Genomic DNA, 13,338 nt, shown 5'->3' on the forward strand with positions numbered 1-13,338 from the left:
TCGAATGTTAATGACTGCGTGAATTACACGTTTCGGAGTAAATCGGGATGTTAACGACATATCTGTTATATCCAGCCAGCTTTAAGCTTTTCTGCGGCCTCACTTTCAGACACCACATCTGCCATTTTCGCCTGGATATCGAAGACATTCGCATCGTGTACCGCTTTGGACCGATCTCCGCAAGCCTCACTGACGACCTGTGCGGTGGTGAGCCTGATTCAAAATTTCGAATGCCAAGGCCTACAATGGGACGATAACCTAGACACATTGCATCCAGAGTAGTCGCTCGCACACAACCACTTGTACTGACGCCGCAGATCACCAGTGTATCGACACCTTTCAACTGCAGGCGCGTACTGAGATCTGTGGCGAAGAATGCACTGGGATACCGTTTGGAGACAATGAGTTCGCCGTCTCTAGGCTCTAAACCAGGCACCCAGCTCTCCAAGCCGGTCTCGTTTCCTTTCAGAAAAACTTTCAGCAGCGGCGCTTTGCAGTAGAATATGCCTGCATCCGACATATCAGGCTCTGTGTACTCGACCCGGGTCCAAATCAGAGGTACCTGGCCCTTGCGGGCGGCGTCAACGAGTTTCGCAATCGAGGCAGGTGCAGCCGCCGAAGCCGGATTCTCGCTGGTGTCCAGAGGGCTGCCTTTACTCCAGTACGCATTGCAGACATCGACGAGTAAGAGCGCAGGTTTGTTTCCCCAGCCGACTGTTCCAGCGAAGCCCGACCTCACGTAGCTGTCGTGGTCGCTATTTTCGTGCGGAGCCATGGATTTCGGTGTTACTTTCTGAGCGTCAGCCACGACGCTCGGCCAGAGGACGCCGCTCCAGCCGGTCTAAGTGGCGACGCCATCAACCTCGTTTTGCCGTTCGCGCACTGGCAATGCTCGGAGAGCGAACACGCGGCGATCGGAGAAGTTACTTGGCTCGCGAAGCGGTTCTGGCGGATACTTGTATCCTAAGTTTGGACTGGACTGCAGTCGCGGAGCATCAATCACCCGTACCTCGGGTAAGTACTTTGTTCCGCTCATACCGGTCTTCGAAAGAGGCATGTGGTGATTCGGCGCTGCGCCTTCGCGCAAGGTAAACTGTAAATCAACGTGCTGCGGCTTGATCCGTCAATTCTTTATCGTGTGCGCTTCGCATCTGGCCATTAGCATCTGGTGCCTCCATTCCAGATTCACGGCAGCATACGCCAGCCTCTCCTCCACACTGGAGGTCCCGAAATCTTGGCGTATGATCGGACGGACTTCCCCACACATGCAGGAGCCCTTGATGCCCTCGGCGAAGAGCGAATCCTCGGTATCTCCCAAACCTCACAGCTCCACTATCGCCATGGAAGCAAAAGAAGGGAGATCAGGCAACGCGTTCGCGTGCGAGCGCTGTAAGAAAGACCATAACTGCATGCGCCTCTTCTAACTTCAACAGGTCGTAAGCACAAAGTTCGGTGCGTTCCCTCGGACACAGCTTCTGTATGCCAAAGGTATGTTTTTCCGGCACTTTTCCGCGCCTTCGGCATAACACGTGCTGCAGGTGCCAGAAAGCACGCGTCGAATGCATCGAGCATGTTGCACGCAGGAGGCCAGCAAAGCCCAGATCAGATGGGCAGGCACCTAACAAAATGCGCGACTTCGACAAGAAGCTGGACAAAATATCTGCTATTGTGGCAACAATGGCGCCGGTCTCAGTCCTACAGCCCGCGTTACCGCCGGCAACCGTGCCTTCCCAATTTCCCGAGACAGCCCAGCAAACATCATCGCCGGCGCCCGCACCGGTGAAGGCATCGCCGTCTACTTCCACCGCACCAGTCCTTCCGGCCCCTATTTCTAATGGAGAAGATTCCGCCTCTTTTTGGGGTTCGATCAACGACACGTTGTCATGCCTCGGCAGGCTTGATCCCGTTATCCGGTCAATTAGTTACGTCCACATGCAGATGTTGGTGGACACCTATCGGGCCATGTCCGATTACTTTCCATTCGTGACTCTGCCAAAAGAGTGCTCTTGTCGCGAAATGCTCCAACAACGACCGATGTTGATGTTCGCTGTATTGACAGTGGCTTCCTATGACTCGGTACTGTTGCAGTTGACCTTGAGTCGCGAATTTCGCAAGGTCGTGACAGTCAAGGTGATGAATGGAGAGAAAAGTCTAGATTTGCTGCAAGCACTGCTTGTTTTCATAGCTTGGCATCACCATTATATGGATGCTCAGGCTGTTTCTATTCCCATGCTTCTGCAGATTTGCGCTGGCATCGGAAATGATCTGGGTCTAGACAGTCTCTCAACCACTATGAGGGGCCCTCTACACCAAGACGATCACAGGAACAAGGAAGCGAAAAGAGCATACCTCGGGTGCTACTATCTAGCTTCCAATATCGGACTGGCTGAGCCAGGTAAAACTCGCAGTATATCGTATTCGAGCACACTTCGAACGTACGCGTCGGAGCTGGCGGCATCGTGGGAGCACAAGTCTGATGCGATACTGCCCATCCTCATTGATATTTGCCAATTCACAGAAGATGTCCAGGAGACATTCACCGACCAGAGCGAGCAGGCTCTTATCGCCCGCACGCAGGTGAAGCGCTTGAGTGCGAAGTGGGACAGTATCTGTCTGGCCTCAAAGCTGCAGGCGAACGACTTCAGTATGTGGCGGTATTTAATGTACGATACCATTATACTGACCAAACTAGAAACACTACAGTGGATACAACTCGCTGCACATAGCTATCTCTACAAGACCGCAGCATCGATCGAACTGACCGACCGCGATAGCACCCCGTGGGCTTCAGGCTTCCAACTCTCGTTGCGCGTAACCTGTCTACGATCAATCGAGCAATTTCTCGACAACAGCACAAAACTTCAGTCAGGCCAGTACGAGTTCTTGTCTCTGGTTGATTGGCTCAATCTGGTCTCTACAATGACAAGCTTGGGCAAGCTCGCGTTGCATTCTTCACCAATGCCTGGATGGGATACTACCGAGCTACAGGTAGCGAAGTCATTCGAATACTTTCGCGATCAGCTTTCCTCGCAGATGCCTCGTCCACGCGATCCACAAGAAACCAACGAGGATATCTTTGAGCGTTTCCGCCGTATCACGGCTGTGATGAAAATGGCTTTAACAACCTCGTCTGGAAGGACTAGTCCTGGTGGAAGTACATTCCAACTTGCAACTGGATCTGGCCGAACGGTTTCTTTGTTGCAAGATCTTCCCTTGCCAAAGATGAACGGCATCAATGGCGACGACAGACATCATCCTTGGAAGCCTAAGCCTACATTCGATCTCAATAGCCATCAGTTTCCGTGGCGGTTCTTATCGGGCACAGTTTGAAGAAGATTTGTGTGGCGCAAAATGCATCTAGGGCAATGCTCGCGGATAAAACTGCGAATCGGTTCGGCATTCCGCCACCAGACCACGGCAATGGTACAGCTCTTGCCTCTCACCAAGGGTATCACCGCAAGCCACGAAATCCGAGCTTAGCATAGCTATGCACGTGCAGGTAAGCACGCGGACATGTCGCAGGAGGTGCAATTGGCTGACCGATATTGAAGCCGCGGCAAGTCTCGGGGACTTGATTGGTGGATCGGCCGGACATGCTGAGCTATACGAGGCACCCCGAAAGGCCCACTTGGAATGGCAAGACATTCCGGTGACCATTTCCATCGTTTCTTCGAGAACGCCGTTCTGAAGTGAGCGACACTTACTTGACTTCATGTTTTCTTCTCTTTGTCTCTCCTCATCTCGATGCGAGGACTGATGCCTCTCTGGAAGTATGATACCCCGCACAGACACTGTCGTGCTAATGACTGAACGTTTTTTCCATCTCTACTCTTGATCCCACAACCATGTGTTCACCTCTATCGTCTATTGCTCCAAATGTTTCACACTCATCTGTTCAGGCGCTCAAGGCTCAGACGTAGGCAGACTCGCTCTGCAACAGCCGAGCGACGCTGTTGTAAGAACTTAGCACAGCCTCCACCAAGCACCGTCACGAGATTCAAACAGTGTTTGGAGTGACAGTATCGGACCAAACATGTCAGGACTTCTACACAGCCAGAAGCGATCCTTGTTGTTGCAATTTTATTTAAGCTGAACGAAGATTCTACCACTGGGTCGACCTACAAGTCATCACTTTGCCTGTCTTCCTGGCCTAGCTACTATCATTTGACAGTCGAACGTGCACCACGTTCTACCTTACCTCATCACACTACAACTTACTTCACCATAACCACATCACCACAATGGGCTGCACGTCGAGCACTCCCACGTCGGGTCTAGGAGAAGACGAACCCTCTAAACTCAGTGGCCAGCATGGAGCAGGCCACACCAGCCATGGTGGCTCTGGTGCCCATACCGGTACCTATTACGGCGGCTACGGCGGCTATGGAGGAGATGGAGGAGGTGGTGGCGGTGACGGAGGCGGCGGTGGTGGAGGATGCTGAAGGCGTTTTGAATCTCGGGGAAAGGTTGGGACGACTGATGATGTTGCGGTGACTGGGACTGTGTCGCTGGAGGATCTTGGCTGTTGGTGATGTGGCAAAGTTACAGTCCATGGTGTGCGTCAAGGACCTATCCGGCAGTAGTATGTGCTTTTAAACCACTCTCTACATCACAAACATCACTAGGTCTTTTTAAACTTTGTTCCTAGGTTGCTCATTGATTTTTGCCGGTCGAGACAATCAAATATCCAATCTGCATACTCTAGCATATATATACATTCCAATCTTTGACTTGATTACGAGTGTGGACTCAATAGTACCTTCCATTACAACACTTTCCAAACAAAACTTCATATCGCCCGAAGACTTCTCCTACCAGTATCAATAATGCCATCGGAAGGACCCACTTGATGGTGAGGTGGTTGTCCAAACTGGAATATATCATGATTGTCGCCTGGCTCGCAGTCTGGGCTTCATAGGCCACAAGCAGTGTAAGATGTAGGTCAGGATCAGTGAGCAAAAAGAGATATCTGATTTCATGTCGTTAAGTCGAGATCAACAAAAAAAAAGACGACGTTGGCAGGATTCGAACCTACGCTCCCGAAGGAACAAGATTTCTAGTCTTGCGCGATAACCACTCCGCCACAACGCCGAAGATCGCTAGCTGGTTAATGCTAGTGATAGATGAAAATCTTGCAAGATATGGATTATATATTGATGACAAGACGAGATTCAATAGAAAGAAACATCCACCGGCGACTAAATACAATGATGTCAGACTCCATGCATTACTGTAACATGCAGTCATGATTCCTCGCTCATATGCAGAAGGAGCGACAAGGATGGTAGGATAGTCCCGGTCTTGAGGCTTCACCTTGGCGGTCAAGCCTCGAGCCAAAATTAGCCCCCACAGCCGGAGTGAACCACATCCTCGGCACCCCGATGTTCATGATGAGCCTCGTGCATCCACACCATTCCCATAATCTGGTTCCAATAGTCCCATTCTAAACTTGTCGTAACAATGCAGTTACGTCAGTCCGTGTCGTCCTTTATCAACGTAGAGCCATGTGAAGCACGAGTGACCCCGCTAAACACATCACGAGCAAGGTGTTGATAGACGGACTCGACCACCTTGCGACTCGACTTTCCGGTCACGCACGAGAGTAATCAGCAGCAGAAAGAAACAAGTGCCACCTGTCGAACTCCTAGCTGGTGTACTACCTTTGATCCCCGACACCAAACTCAGTTCGATTTGCTAAGCCTCGCAGTCCACGTTGTGATTGGTCCATCGCTCATCCTCCTCTGCTGACTCCACACACACAAGTCCCTTTTAAGTCTGCATCCGCCTGGAACGGCAGGCATGGTCAGCACAAAGAAGTAAACCCCCGCTACGGGATTCTTTTCCTTCAGGGGCCCCTGCTGGATAAATCCCAGGCTTGTTGCTTGTGAGACGCGGAAGTCCTGGCAGGGCTGCTGAAGCCCGATGCTGCGGTTGGTCCACCTACGGGCGCGCAGTTCGGTCCTCGAAGCGTACAGCATATAGTCGCAATGGCGTCCAGCATGCGTGGGCATTGCCATTCTTGCGATCGACAAACTTATGTCGCGCTGTCTTCCTGAGGATCACCCGGCCTCCCGTTTGAGCGCAGCGGCTGCCTTTCTCTTCAACAGGATGTCGACAATTAATTCACCCCGCCTGCCGGGTCTGCCGATCCTACACAATCACGTCACGGGGGCCGAGTACTCAAGATGGCGCCGAGGGATGAAATTCGCTTGCGAAACCAAGGGGACCTGGGGTTTTTGTGATGGAACACATTCGATGCCCATGCCCAAGTCTCCGAGGGCGTCCAACACAGTTCAACCGACTTTGCTTGACGAACGAAAAGCGTGGGTCCGACAGGATCGCGAAGTCAAACTAGACATTTTCCTATCAGTATCGGAGGAAGTCATGGAAGAGGTGCTCCACGCTGGCCCACCGCTCCCACCGTCCAACATGAGTGCCCAGCAAATGATGGCAGCGCTTGACCAACGCTTCGCGACTTTTAGGTTCAACGACTACCACCATGCTTTCTGCCACTTTCTCAACCTACACATGGACTCATATGACAGTCTTGCGGACTTCAACTTCGAGTTTAAGACGACGTTAGAAGACTTACGCGACTATGGTCACCCGCTTTCCAATGTCCAAGCCTGCAGCGCGTACTTCTCGAAGCTCCGATGCACGCAGAATCCATGGGTGGCGCAAAAGCTCGAGACATGGGAGACATCGACAACGGTTCCAAAGCTCGAGGATCTCATGAAGGAGCCCATACCTTGGACATTCAAGCCGTCCAGCGCAGATAATTCAACGTTTTTGGAAACCGAGTCTGTCCCGGAGGAGCTCATTGACGACACCTCGTCACAGTCAGATATGGACAATTCAAGTGTATCCACTGCCTCTTCGCCATCCAAGACTCACTCAAGGCACACATCAAACACCACAGCAATCACCACACATTCACTAGAGATCACGGTCCACGCATCATCTGAAGACATTGCCCAAATTACATCTCTCCCTCGGCTTCCCGCAACAAAGTACGTCCCGGCTTCGGCACCATGCCATATCTCTCCAAAGAAGAGCGTGCCTCTCATGGGCCCTCTGCCACCAATGCACCGCCCGCTTCCGCCTCTCCCAAAACATGTGACCCACGCCTCTCCACGCGCACGCTCAGCCTCGCCACGCATCATGGTACCCTCACCCAACGCAATCATTAGCTCACCCAAGACTTCTGCAAAATCCACACACACCCCACAAACGCCCTCTCTGAGACTAGAGACGACACATCCCACACTCCGCCCCAGATCACCCACCCTGCTCGACCAGAAGGAATTCGGCCCCAAGCCCGCACCGAGCCCCATCACACCCTGCGAGACGAAATTGCACCCTGCGCTGCGCCAGGCCACCGCATCTGCACCAAGCAACCTCTCGACAAGCGTGACAGCAACTCTCCGCGTCACACCCCCACTCCCATCCGCGCCCTTCGAGGTCGACACAATCCCATGGCCGAACACCCCCGACCGCCCAACAAGCTCGCGCGCCGCGCACGAACTGGACGCACTCACACGCCTCCGCGCCATGTCCGGCGCAAGCACGATCTCGCTGCCCTTGAGCGGCGCACGCGCCGTGTCGCCACCACGCCTGCAAGACCGCCCGCTGCTGAAGGGTGCATCATCACCGCCACTGGGCTCCGCGCCATCGCCCAAGATTCTGCAGGGCCGCGTACCGACGGGTGAGTCTGTGGGCGCGCGCAGTCGCACGCCGACGTTCGAGAGCTTGGGGGTTCCGCGGTGCGATTCGCCGGGTGATATTGATGGTGGGAAGATTGAGAGGAGTCGTAGTCCGGTGCGCGAGTTTGTTGCTAGGTTGAGCGGGGATAGTCTGGAGATCAAGGAGGAGAAGGGGAGGAGGGAGAGGAAGAAGAGTTGGAGTTTGGGCGTTGGTCTGGGGCGATTTGGACCGGGCAAGGGCGTCAAGGAGATTGTGTGATTAATGATTGCTAATAGATACCCTTCTTTCTTACTGTATATAGTTTGGCGATTCAAAGTAGATATGGATAATTCGACATTGCAACTTCAGCTCGATACGTCCTGTGCCTGGTAGTCTAGTATCCGCGAGTTCGCTGTAGTGATGATGCTCATGATTGTCAGTCTGCACGGTGCAAGAATTTCAGAAACGATGGGAAAGATTTCAGTCATGATTCATATAATCCTCGCTGAGGTTGAGAGTGGTCTAAAATACATGAGAAGATACTGGGATGCTTCTCTTGTTGTGCTTGTTTCGGCGACACGTCCAAGCTAGACACTAGTTCCAGTCTTTCATCAGACTGGTTTCTCCTCGATTCTGCTCCGGTGATTTACTGCGTCGCCCGTACTGCCTTGTCGACAGCCTTGGCAAAGTACTCGACGTTGTTGGTGTTGAGACCTGCCATGGAGATGCGACCGTTCTTAGTCATGTAAACGTGGGAATCCTCACGCAGCTTCAAGACCTGCTCCTCAGTCAAACCTGTGAAGCTGAACATGCCGATCTGATCTGTGATGTGGTTCCATGTGCCTGGTGTGCCAAGCTCTTCAAGCTTGTTGCGTAGGGCGCTACGCATCTCCTTAATGCGGCCAGACATCTCGCGGAGGTTAGCCTCCCACTCGGAGAACAGCTGCGGGTCGTTCAGGACGGTCGAAGCAATGCGAGCTCCGTATGCGGGTGGATTCGAGATCTCGGAACGCTGGAGAATGGCAAGTTGTGACGCCACGCGGGTGACTGTTGATTGCGCATCAGATGCAGGCGATGTGACGAAGTGGAAGCAACCGGCACGCTCGCCGTAGAGACCGAAGTTCTTTGCGTAAGACTGTGCGATGCATAGCTCGAAGCCCTGCTCGACAAAGTAACGGATGGCCCATCCATCCTGGGCAAGGTCACCCGAAGCAAAGCCCTGGTAGGCTGTATCGAAGAAAGGGAAGTGCTTCTTTGCCCGAATGACCTCAGCGATCTTCTTCCACTGATCCTGTGTGGCATCAACACCGGTGGGGTTGTGCGCGCAAGCGTGCAGGACAACGATGCTGCCCTCAGGTGCACTCTCTAGCGCGCCGTACATGCCATCGAAGTCGAGACCCTTCGTCTTTTTGGAGAAGTAGGGGTATGTCTTGTGCTGCAGACCAACATTGGAGAAGATCTGGAAGTGGTTCGGCCATGTGGGGTCGGAGAAGTAGGCGGTGCGCTCGGTGTTGGTCTTGTAGAACTTTTGCAGAAAAAGGGCGCCCAGGTGCACGGCGCCGGTGCCGGAGATGGTCTGCAAGCTGGTGACCTGCACAATGTGTCAGTCATGTGTCACGTCATGGTGGGGAGAGCTACGCACGCGCTTTTCCTTGATGGCGGGGCTGTCACCACCAAGCACAAGCTTCTGCGAAGCTGTGGTGAATTCGGGTAGGCCGGCAATGGGCAGGTACTCATGGTTGAGGTTAGGGTCCTTGCGGAGGATCTCATCGGCCTGTCATAGATAGTAAGCACACAGCTGTGTACATGGAGGCAGTGCTACGAGGTCGCACCTTCTTCACCACAGGCAGCACCCATGGCTTGGCATTGTTATCTCTGTAGGCCCCAATGCCCAAGTCGACCTTGTTGCTGTCGGTGTCGCGGCGATACGCGGCCATCAGCCCGAAGAGCGCATCTTCGGGCGCCTGGGGAACGCTACTCGCGTCGAAAGCGGAAGCAGCCATTGGAGCAAGTTGTGTGGAAATCTGGGTAAGGCGGAGGTTGGAACTGGAGGACTGCGAGGACGGAGCTGCAGGTGAAGCAGAGGCAAGGGATTGCTTAGGTGATTCTGGCATGACTGCAACTGTTGGAGCACACCACTGTTACGTTTCACGCGCCTAACTGGGAAGCCGCAGCCCACTAGCCCCCGCAAACGTTTCTAGACGATAATCCCGGTCGAGGGGATGCGGAGCTGAGGAGCTGCTCGAGACGAGAGAGCAAGAGAGTGCAGCGTGGGATTATTGATTCTGCAGCCCCAGCACGCGCCCCGGCTGCTTTACTTAAGAGCTGGTTGACAGCCGCAGGGACTGGTGCCGAGGCACGAGGTCATCCGTTCTCAGCATGGTCCGCGGTGATGTCAACCCCCAGCGCGCTGTCGACCTCTCACATGCAGCGGGATTCCAAGACAGTTTTAGCTGAGCCCCAGGGCGAGCACCCGAGCATCTGGCGGCTTTGTGGGTCTGCAACGGCCAAACCGCCGAAAGCACCAGGACACACCTGCTACTTCTGGACACTATTCACAGGGTGCGCGACAGACTTGGAACAGGCTGTGCTCGCCATACTTTCACATGTTCGGAATCTAAACCCTACGAGCAGCTGACCATTTGATTTTCAAATCCCGTGTCATATGAAAAAGTCCCACAGGACAAGCACTGTGCAAAAGGCAGACGTGCCGTAGAAGACCATCTGCGCGGTGCTCCTTCTCTCCGTTGCCCGCTTGAGCTCCTTGTTCCCGCTCCCGACGTTATCCGTGGTATTGAATGAATCTTCCACGAGCTGTTCGATGTGCGCAGACTGCATCTCGAGATTACTTGCAAGCGTTGACTGCAGCTCTGAGACCTCCACGAGCGATTTCTCCGCAGCCCTGGTACCTTGTTAGTTGTCGTTCTGCATGAAGGTGGGGCCAGCACATACCGGACTTTATCCAGCTGATCTTCGTACTGCTTGAGCATATCTTGGTTCTCTTGCGCAAATAGCTGGAGTTGCTCGGGGTCGAGTTGCTGCTCGATGGCAGCACTCGATTCGTCCTGTCCATGCGACGTCGTCCCACGATAATCCTTCGAGGCTCCGTCCGCACTGCTTCCACCCTTTGTGCCGCCATATTCGCTGGATGGCATGGTGGCTCTCGTCTTATAGAGCACACTCTTGCTCTTTTCCACCTCCCTCATAAGTCGTATTTCCATCATGGAGCTCTGAAACTGCCCGCACTGCTCCAACGCATTTTGTAGGGACCAAACAATGCTCTCCCTGTGTGCTTTGATCGTATTCGCCTTGGCCTCCTCGAGTTCCTCTTCTGTGCTCTTTGCCGTTATCGCACCTCCTGCTGCCCATCGTCCTAGTGCACCCAGGCCCTGCTTCGCGCGCTTTCGTATAGCCACTTGCGACACCGTACTCTGTCGTATCCCTTCGGCCTCTCGAAGGACATTGATCGCATGATTTAGCTCCCGCAGCGACTGCTTTGCCTGTGCATCGATCTCGTTGCGTTGCGCATCCGTGAGGTACTTCGAATCTTTATCCGCAGCATTGTTTGCGCGCGCAAATTGCTTGCGCCGAGGCGGTGGTGCAGTCGAAAGATAGCTTTGCCGTATCGACTTGAGGTCAGTGTGTAGCTTTGTGATATGTCTGCGCTGTTGTAGGTGTTAGCAGCGACTCTCGAGCTTCAGAGGCGTAACGTGGCCTACAATACGGTATGCTTCCTTCAGGAACTCGTCCAAGTTCTCCACCCGGAAGACATAAGGCTCCACAGGCTGCGCATTGTGGCTTGCCAGCACCTGGTTGAAGACCGGCGTGATGTTCATGGTGTTGTCCTGCGTTTACGTCTTTGCTGGCGAGATGACGATGGCCCCGCAAGTCTCGCTTAATCCCTACCCATCGATACACCCGAATCCCTGCATACACTTTCACCAGCACTGCTACATCTACACCTCCGTATTGAAGAGTCCCACAGTAAACGATGCGATGGGAAGCCAGCACATATGTCATATCCCACGGTGTCGCTGGCTGTAGTTGAAGTTCGAGACTGTTTATCTCTCCACCCACTCCACCAAAGCCCATGAAATTCGGTGCACGTATCAAGGTAGAGCCCTAACAATGTCATTTCTTCGTCCAGACTTGCCACATAGACTCTGAAGATAATTTTTTTACCTGGTATATATTCACGTCTTGTACCTGTGTTCGTGTCGATGGAGGAGTAAGTAGAATGCTCCCTGACCACAAGAATTTCTGTACGGTAACAAGAACATCAGCGCAAACATGTAGTCCACAAGCAGGTAGCTCTCAATCAGCCAAACATCAATTCCTGATAGTACACTGTAGCTATGCATCAAGAGACTAGCTTCTGTCTCGAGTTCCCATGTTTCGTGCTGTTCGCGTCCTTGGTGACTGCCCTGCTGGAACTGCATGTTCTGCTCCTGCGTATCTCATCCGCGCCTGCTTCGAACTAGTGTTTACCTGTTGTCTCTTCACGAAGACTGCAAGAACTGTGACCGCACAGGCCACGAATGTTGTGTATATAGGATCGCTCGACGCTTGCTTCGTACTCTCACATCATCACTCAACTCAAGAGCTTTTTGGCATCGATATCAGCACTCAACCCATTCTTCAATACCGGTGCCCACTCAATTCTTCCCTTTTACTTCAATTGTCCATTCAACTCTTCAACTTCACTACTTTCCATCATGCTCTGCACCACAGTTGCTGCTCTCCTCTTTCCCGTTGCCGTCATGGCCTTCCCCGCCGCGAAGCCAGCCAACGGGGTCGAAGTTTGTCTACCAGTTTCCTACATCCTGACGGAGTACACCATCGCCAAGTCTCCGTCATACTACTTCGTCAGCTTCAACCTTCAGTCCTCATACACCATTGATGCTCGTGTCGACGACAAAGTCGAAGATGGTGCGAACTGTGAGGCCGACGGTATCGAAATTCACTCTGGCGGCAACAAGTGCAACATTGCTGGCGAGAAGATTGACAACCTGGTCTTCGACCTGAGGGAGGGCTCTGGCGATCCCAACTACCGCATCCAACACAGCTGGCAGTGCAATAAGTACGTTCGCCCGAATTTCTGCAATCTCTCTCTCTCTCTCTCTCCATATGATCTAACTGACCTTTGCGCAGCGCGACCTGGACTTCCCTCAACGATATCGAGCTGCCCTCTTTGGACTGCGAAACAACAGGGAATGGCAAGGAGGGCGAGACCACCAGGTGCACATCAAAGCCTATCATCTTCATACCTCAGAACGGTCGTAAACTCTCGAGAGACGACAAGAAGAAGGCTGCCGGCAAGAACGAGGCCGCAAAGCCCAGCGCTTCACCTACAATCAAGGCTGCCGACTGCCCCAAGTGCAAGATCAGCCCTTCAATCTGAGCATTGATAGCGGCGCGTTGGTTCTCGAACATCTGATCAGGCGCTCGATTGATGAATGGGCGCGGTTGAGATGGAACGCTGGGATGGGAGGTAGGCACGCCGGCGTTTTGCAGATTGAAGTGGGAGGAATGGATGGCGGTCTTGTTGTTTCTTTCTGTTCGTGTTACTGATTTGTTCGTGTTACTGATTTGTTCGTGTTTCTGTCTTCCTGCAATGCACCGTAAGTTCAAGTTTCGCTCTTTCCAGTTGTAGAA

At 53.1% G+C, this 13,338-nt stretch overlaps 6 protein-coding genes and 1 non-coding gene across 7 annotated transcripts; 3 read left to right on the plus strand and 4 right to left on the minus strand.

The window, feature by feature from the left end:
• Positions 1-7: 7 nt before the first annotated feature.
• Positions 8-775, minus strand: C7974DRAFT_323492 (Isochorismatase-like protein; the record flags this gene model as incomplete). Its single annotated transcript, XM_046138904.1, has 1 exon — positions 8-775. The coding sequence occupies one exon, from the start codon at positions 773-775 to the stop codon at positions 8-10; it is 768 nt and encodes a 255-aa protein (XP_045990988.1).
• Positions 776-1,280: 505 nt separating this feature from the next.
• On the plus strand, positions 1,281-3,330 carry C7974DRAFT_323663 (uncharacterized protein; the record flags this gene model as incomplete). The annotated part of the gene is made up of 4 exons (XM_046138916.1): positions 1,281-1,389; positions 1,434-1,488; positions 1,539-2,644; positions 2,693-3,330. 4 exons carry the CDS (start codon positions 1,281-1,283, stop codon positions 3,328-3,330), a joined length of 1,908 nt encoding a protein of 635 aa, XP_045990989.1.
• Positions 3,331-5,010: 1,680 nt separating this feature from the next.
• On the minus strand, positions 5,011-5,091 carry C7974DRAFT_t125. Its single transcript has one exon. It is a non-coding gene; the product is annotated as a tRNA-Ser (tRNA).
• Positions 5,092-6,255: 1,164 nt separating this feature from the next.
• C7974DRAFT_293811 (uncharacterized protein) lies at positions 6,256-6,804 on the plus strand (the record flags this gene model as incomplete). The annotated part of the gene is made up of 1 exon (XM_046137668.1): positions 6,256-6,804. A coding segment is annotated over one exon (549 nt), but the record flags the coding sequence as incomplete, so codon positions are not given.
• A 1,525-nt stretch (positions 6,805-8,329) lies between these two features.
• On the minus strand, positions 8,330-9,797 carry C7974DRAFT_438137 (aspartate aminotransferase; the record flags this gene model as incomplete). The annotated part of the gene is made up of 3 exons (XM_046145240.1): positions 8,330-9,274; positions 9,326-9,457; positions 9,516-9,797. 3 exons carry the CDS (start codon positions 9,795-9,797, stop codon positions 8,330-8,332), a joined length of 1,359 nt encoding a protein of 452 aa, XP_045990991.1.
• A 535-nt stretch (positions 9,798-10,332) lies between these two features.
• C7974DRAFT_88218 (snare-complex protein syntaxin-18 N-terminus-domain-containing protein) lies at positions 10,333-11,620 on the minus strand. The gene is made up of 3 exons (XM_046147439.1): positions 11,403-11,620; positions 10,636-11,348; positions 10,333-10,585 (listed from the first exon to the last, which is right to left on the minus strand). Exons 1-3 carry the CDS (start codon positions 11,517-11,519, stop codon positions 10,345-10,347), a joined length of 1,071 nt encoding a protein of 356 aa, XP_045990992.1. The 5' UTR covers positions 11,520-11,620; the 3' UTR covers positions 10,333-10,344.
• Positions 11,621-12,398: 778 nt separating this feature from the next.
• Positions 12,399-13,084, plus strand: C7974DRAFT_323981 (uncharacterized protein; the record flags this gene model as incomplete). Its single annotated transcript, XM_046138934.1, has 2 exons — positions 12,399-12,763; positions 12,835-13,084. 2 exons carry the CDS (start codon positions 12,399-12,401, stop codon positions 13,082-13,084), a joined length of 615 nt encoding a protein of 204 aa, XP_045990993.1.
• Between the last annotated feature and the right edge of the window lie 254 nt (positions 13,085-13,338).

The sequence above is a fragment of the Boeremia exigua genome, assembly GCF_020726555.1.
Source record: "Boeremia exigua strain MPI-SDFR-AT-0100 chromosome Unknown C7974scaffold_16, whole genome shotgun sequence".
Classification (NCBI taxonomy): domain Eukaryota; kingdom Fungi; phylum Ascomycota; class Dothideomycetes; order Pleosporales; family Didymellaceae; genus Boeremia; species Boeremia exigua.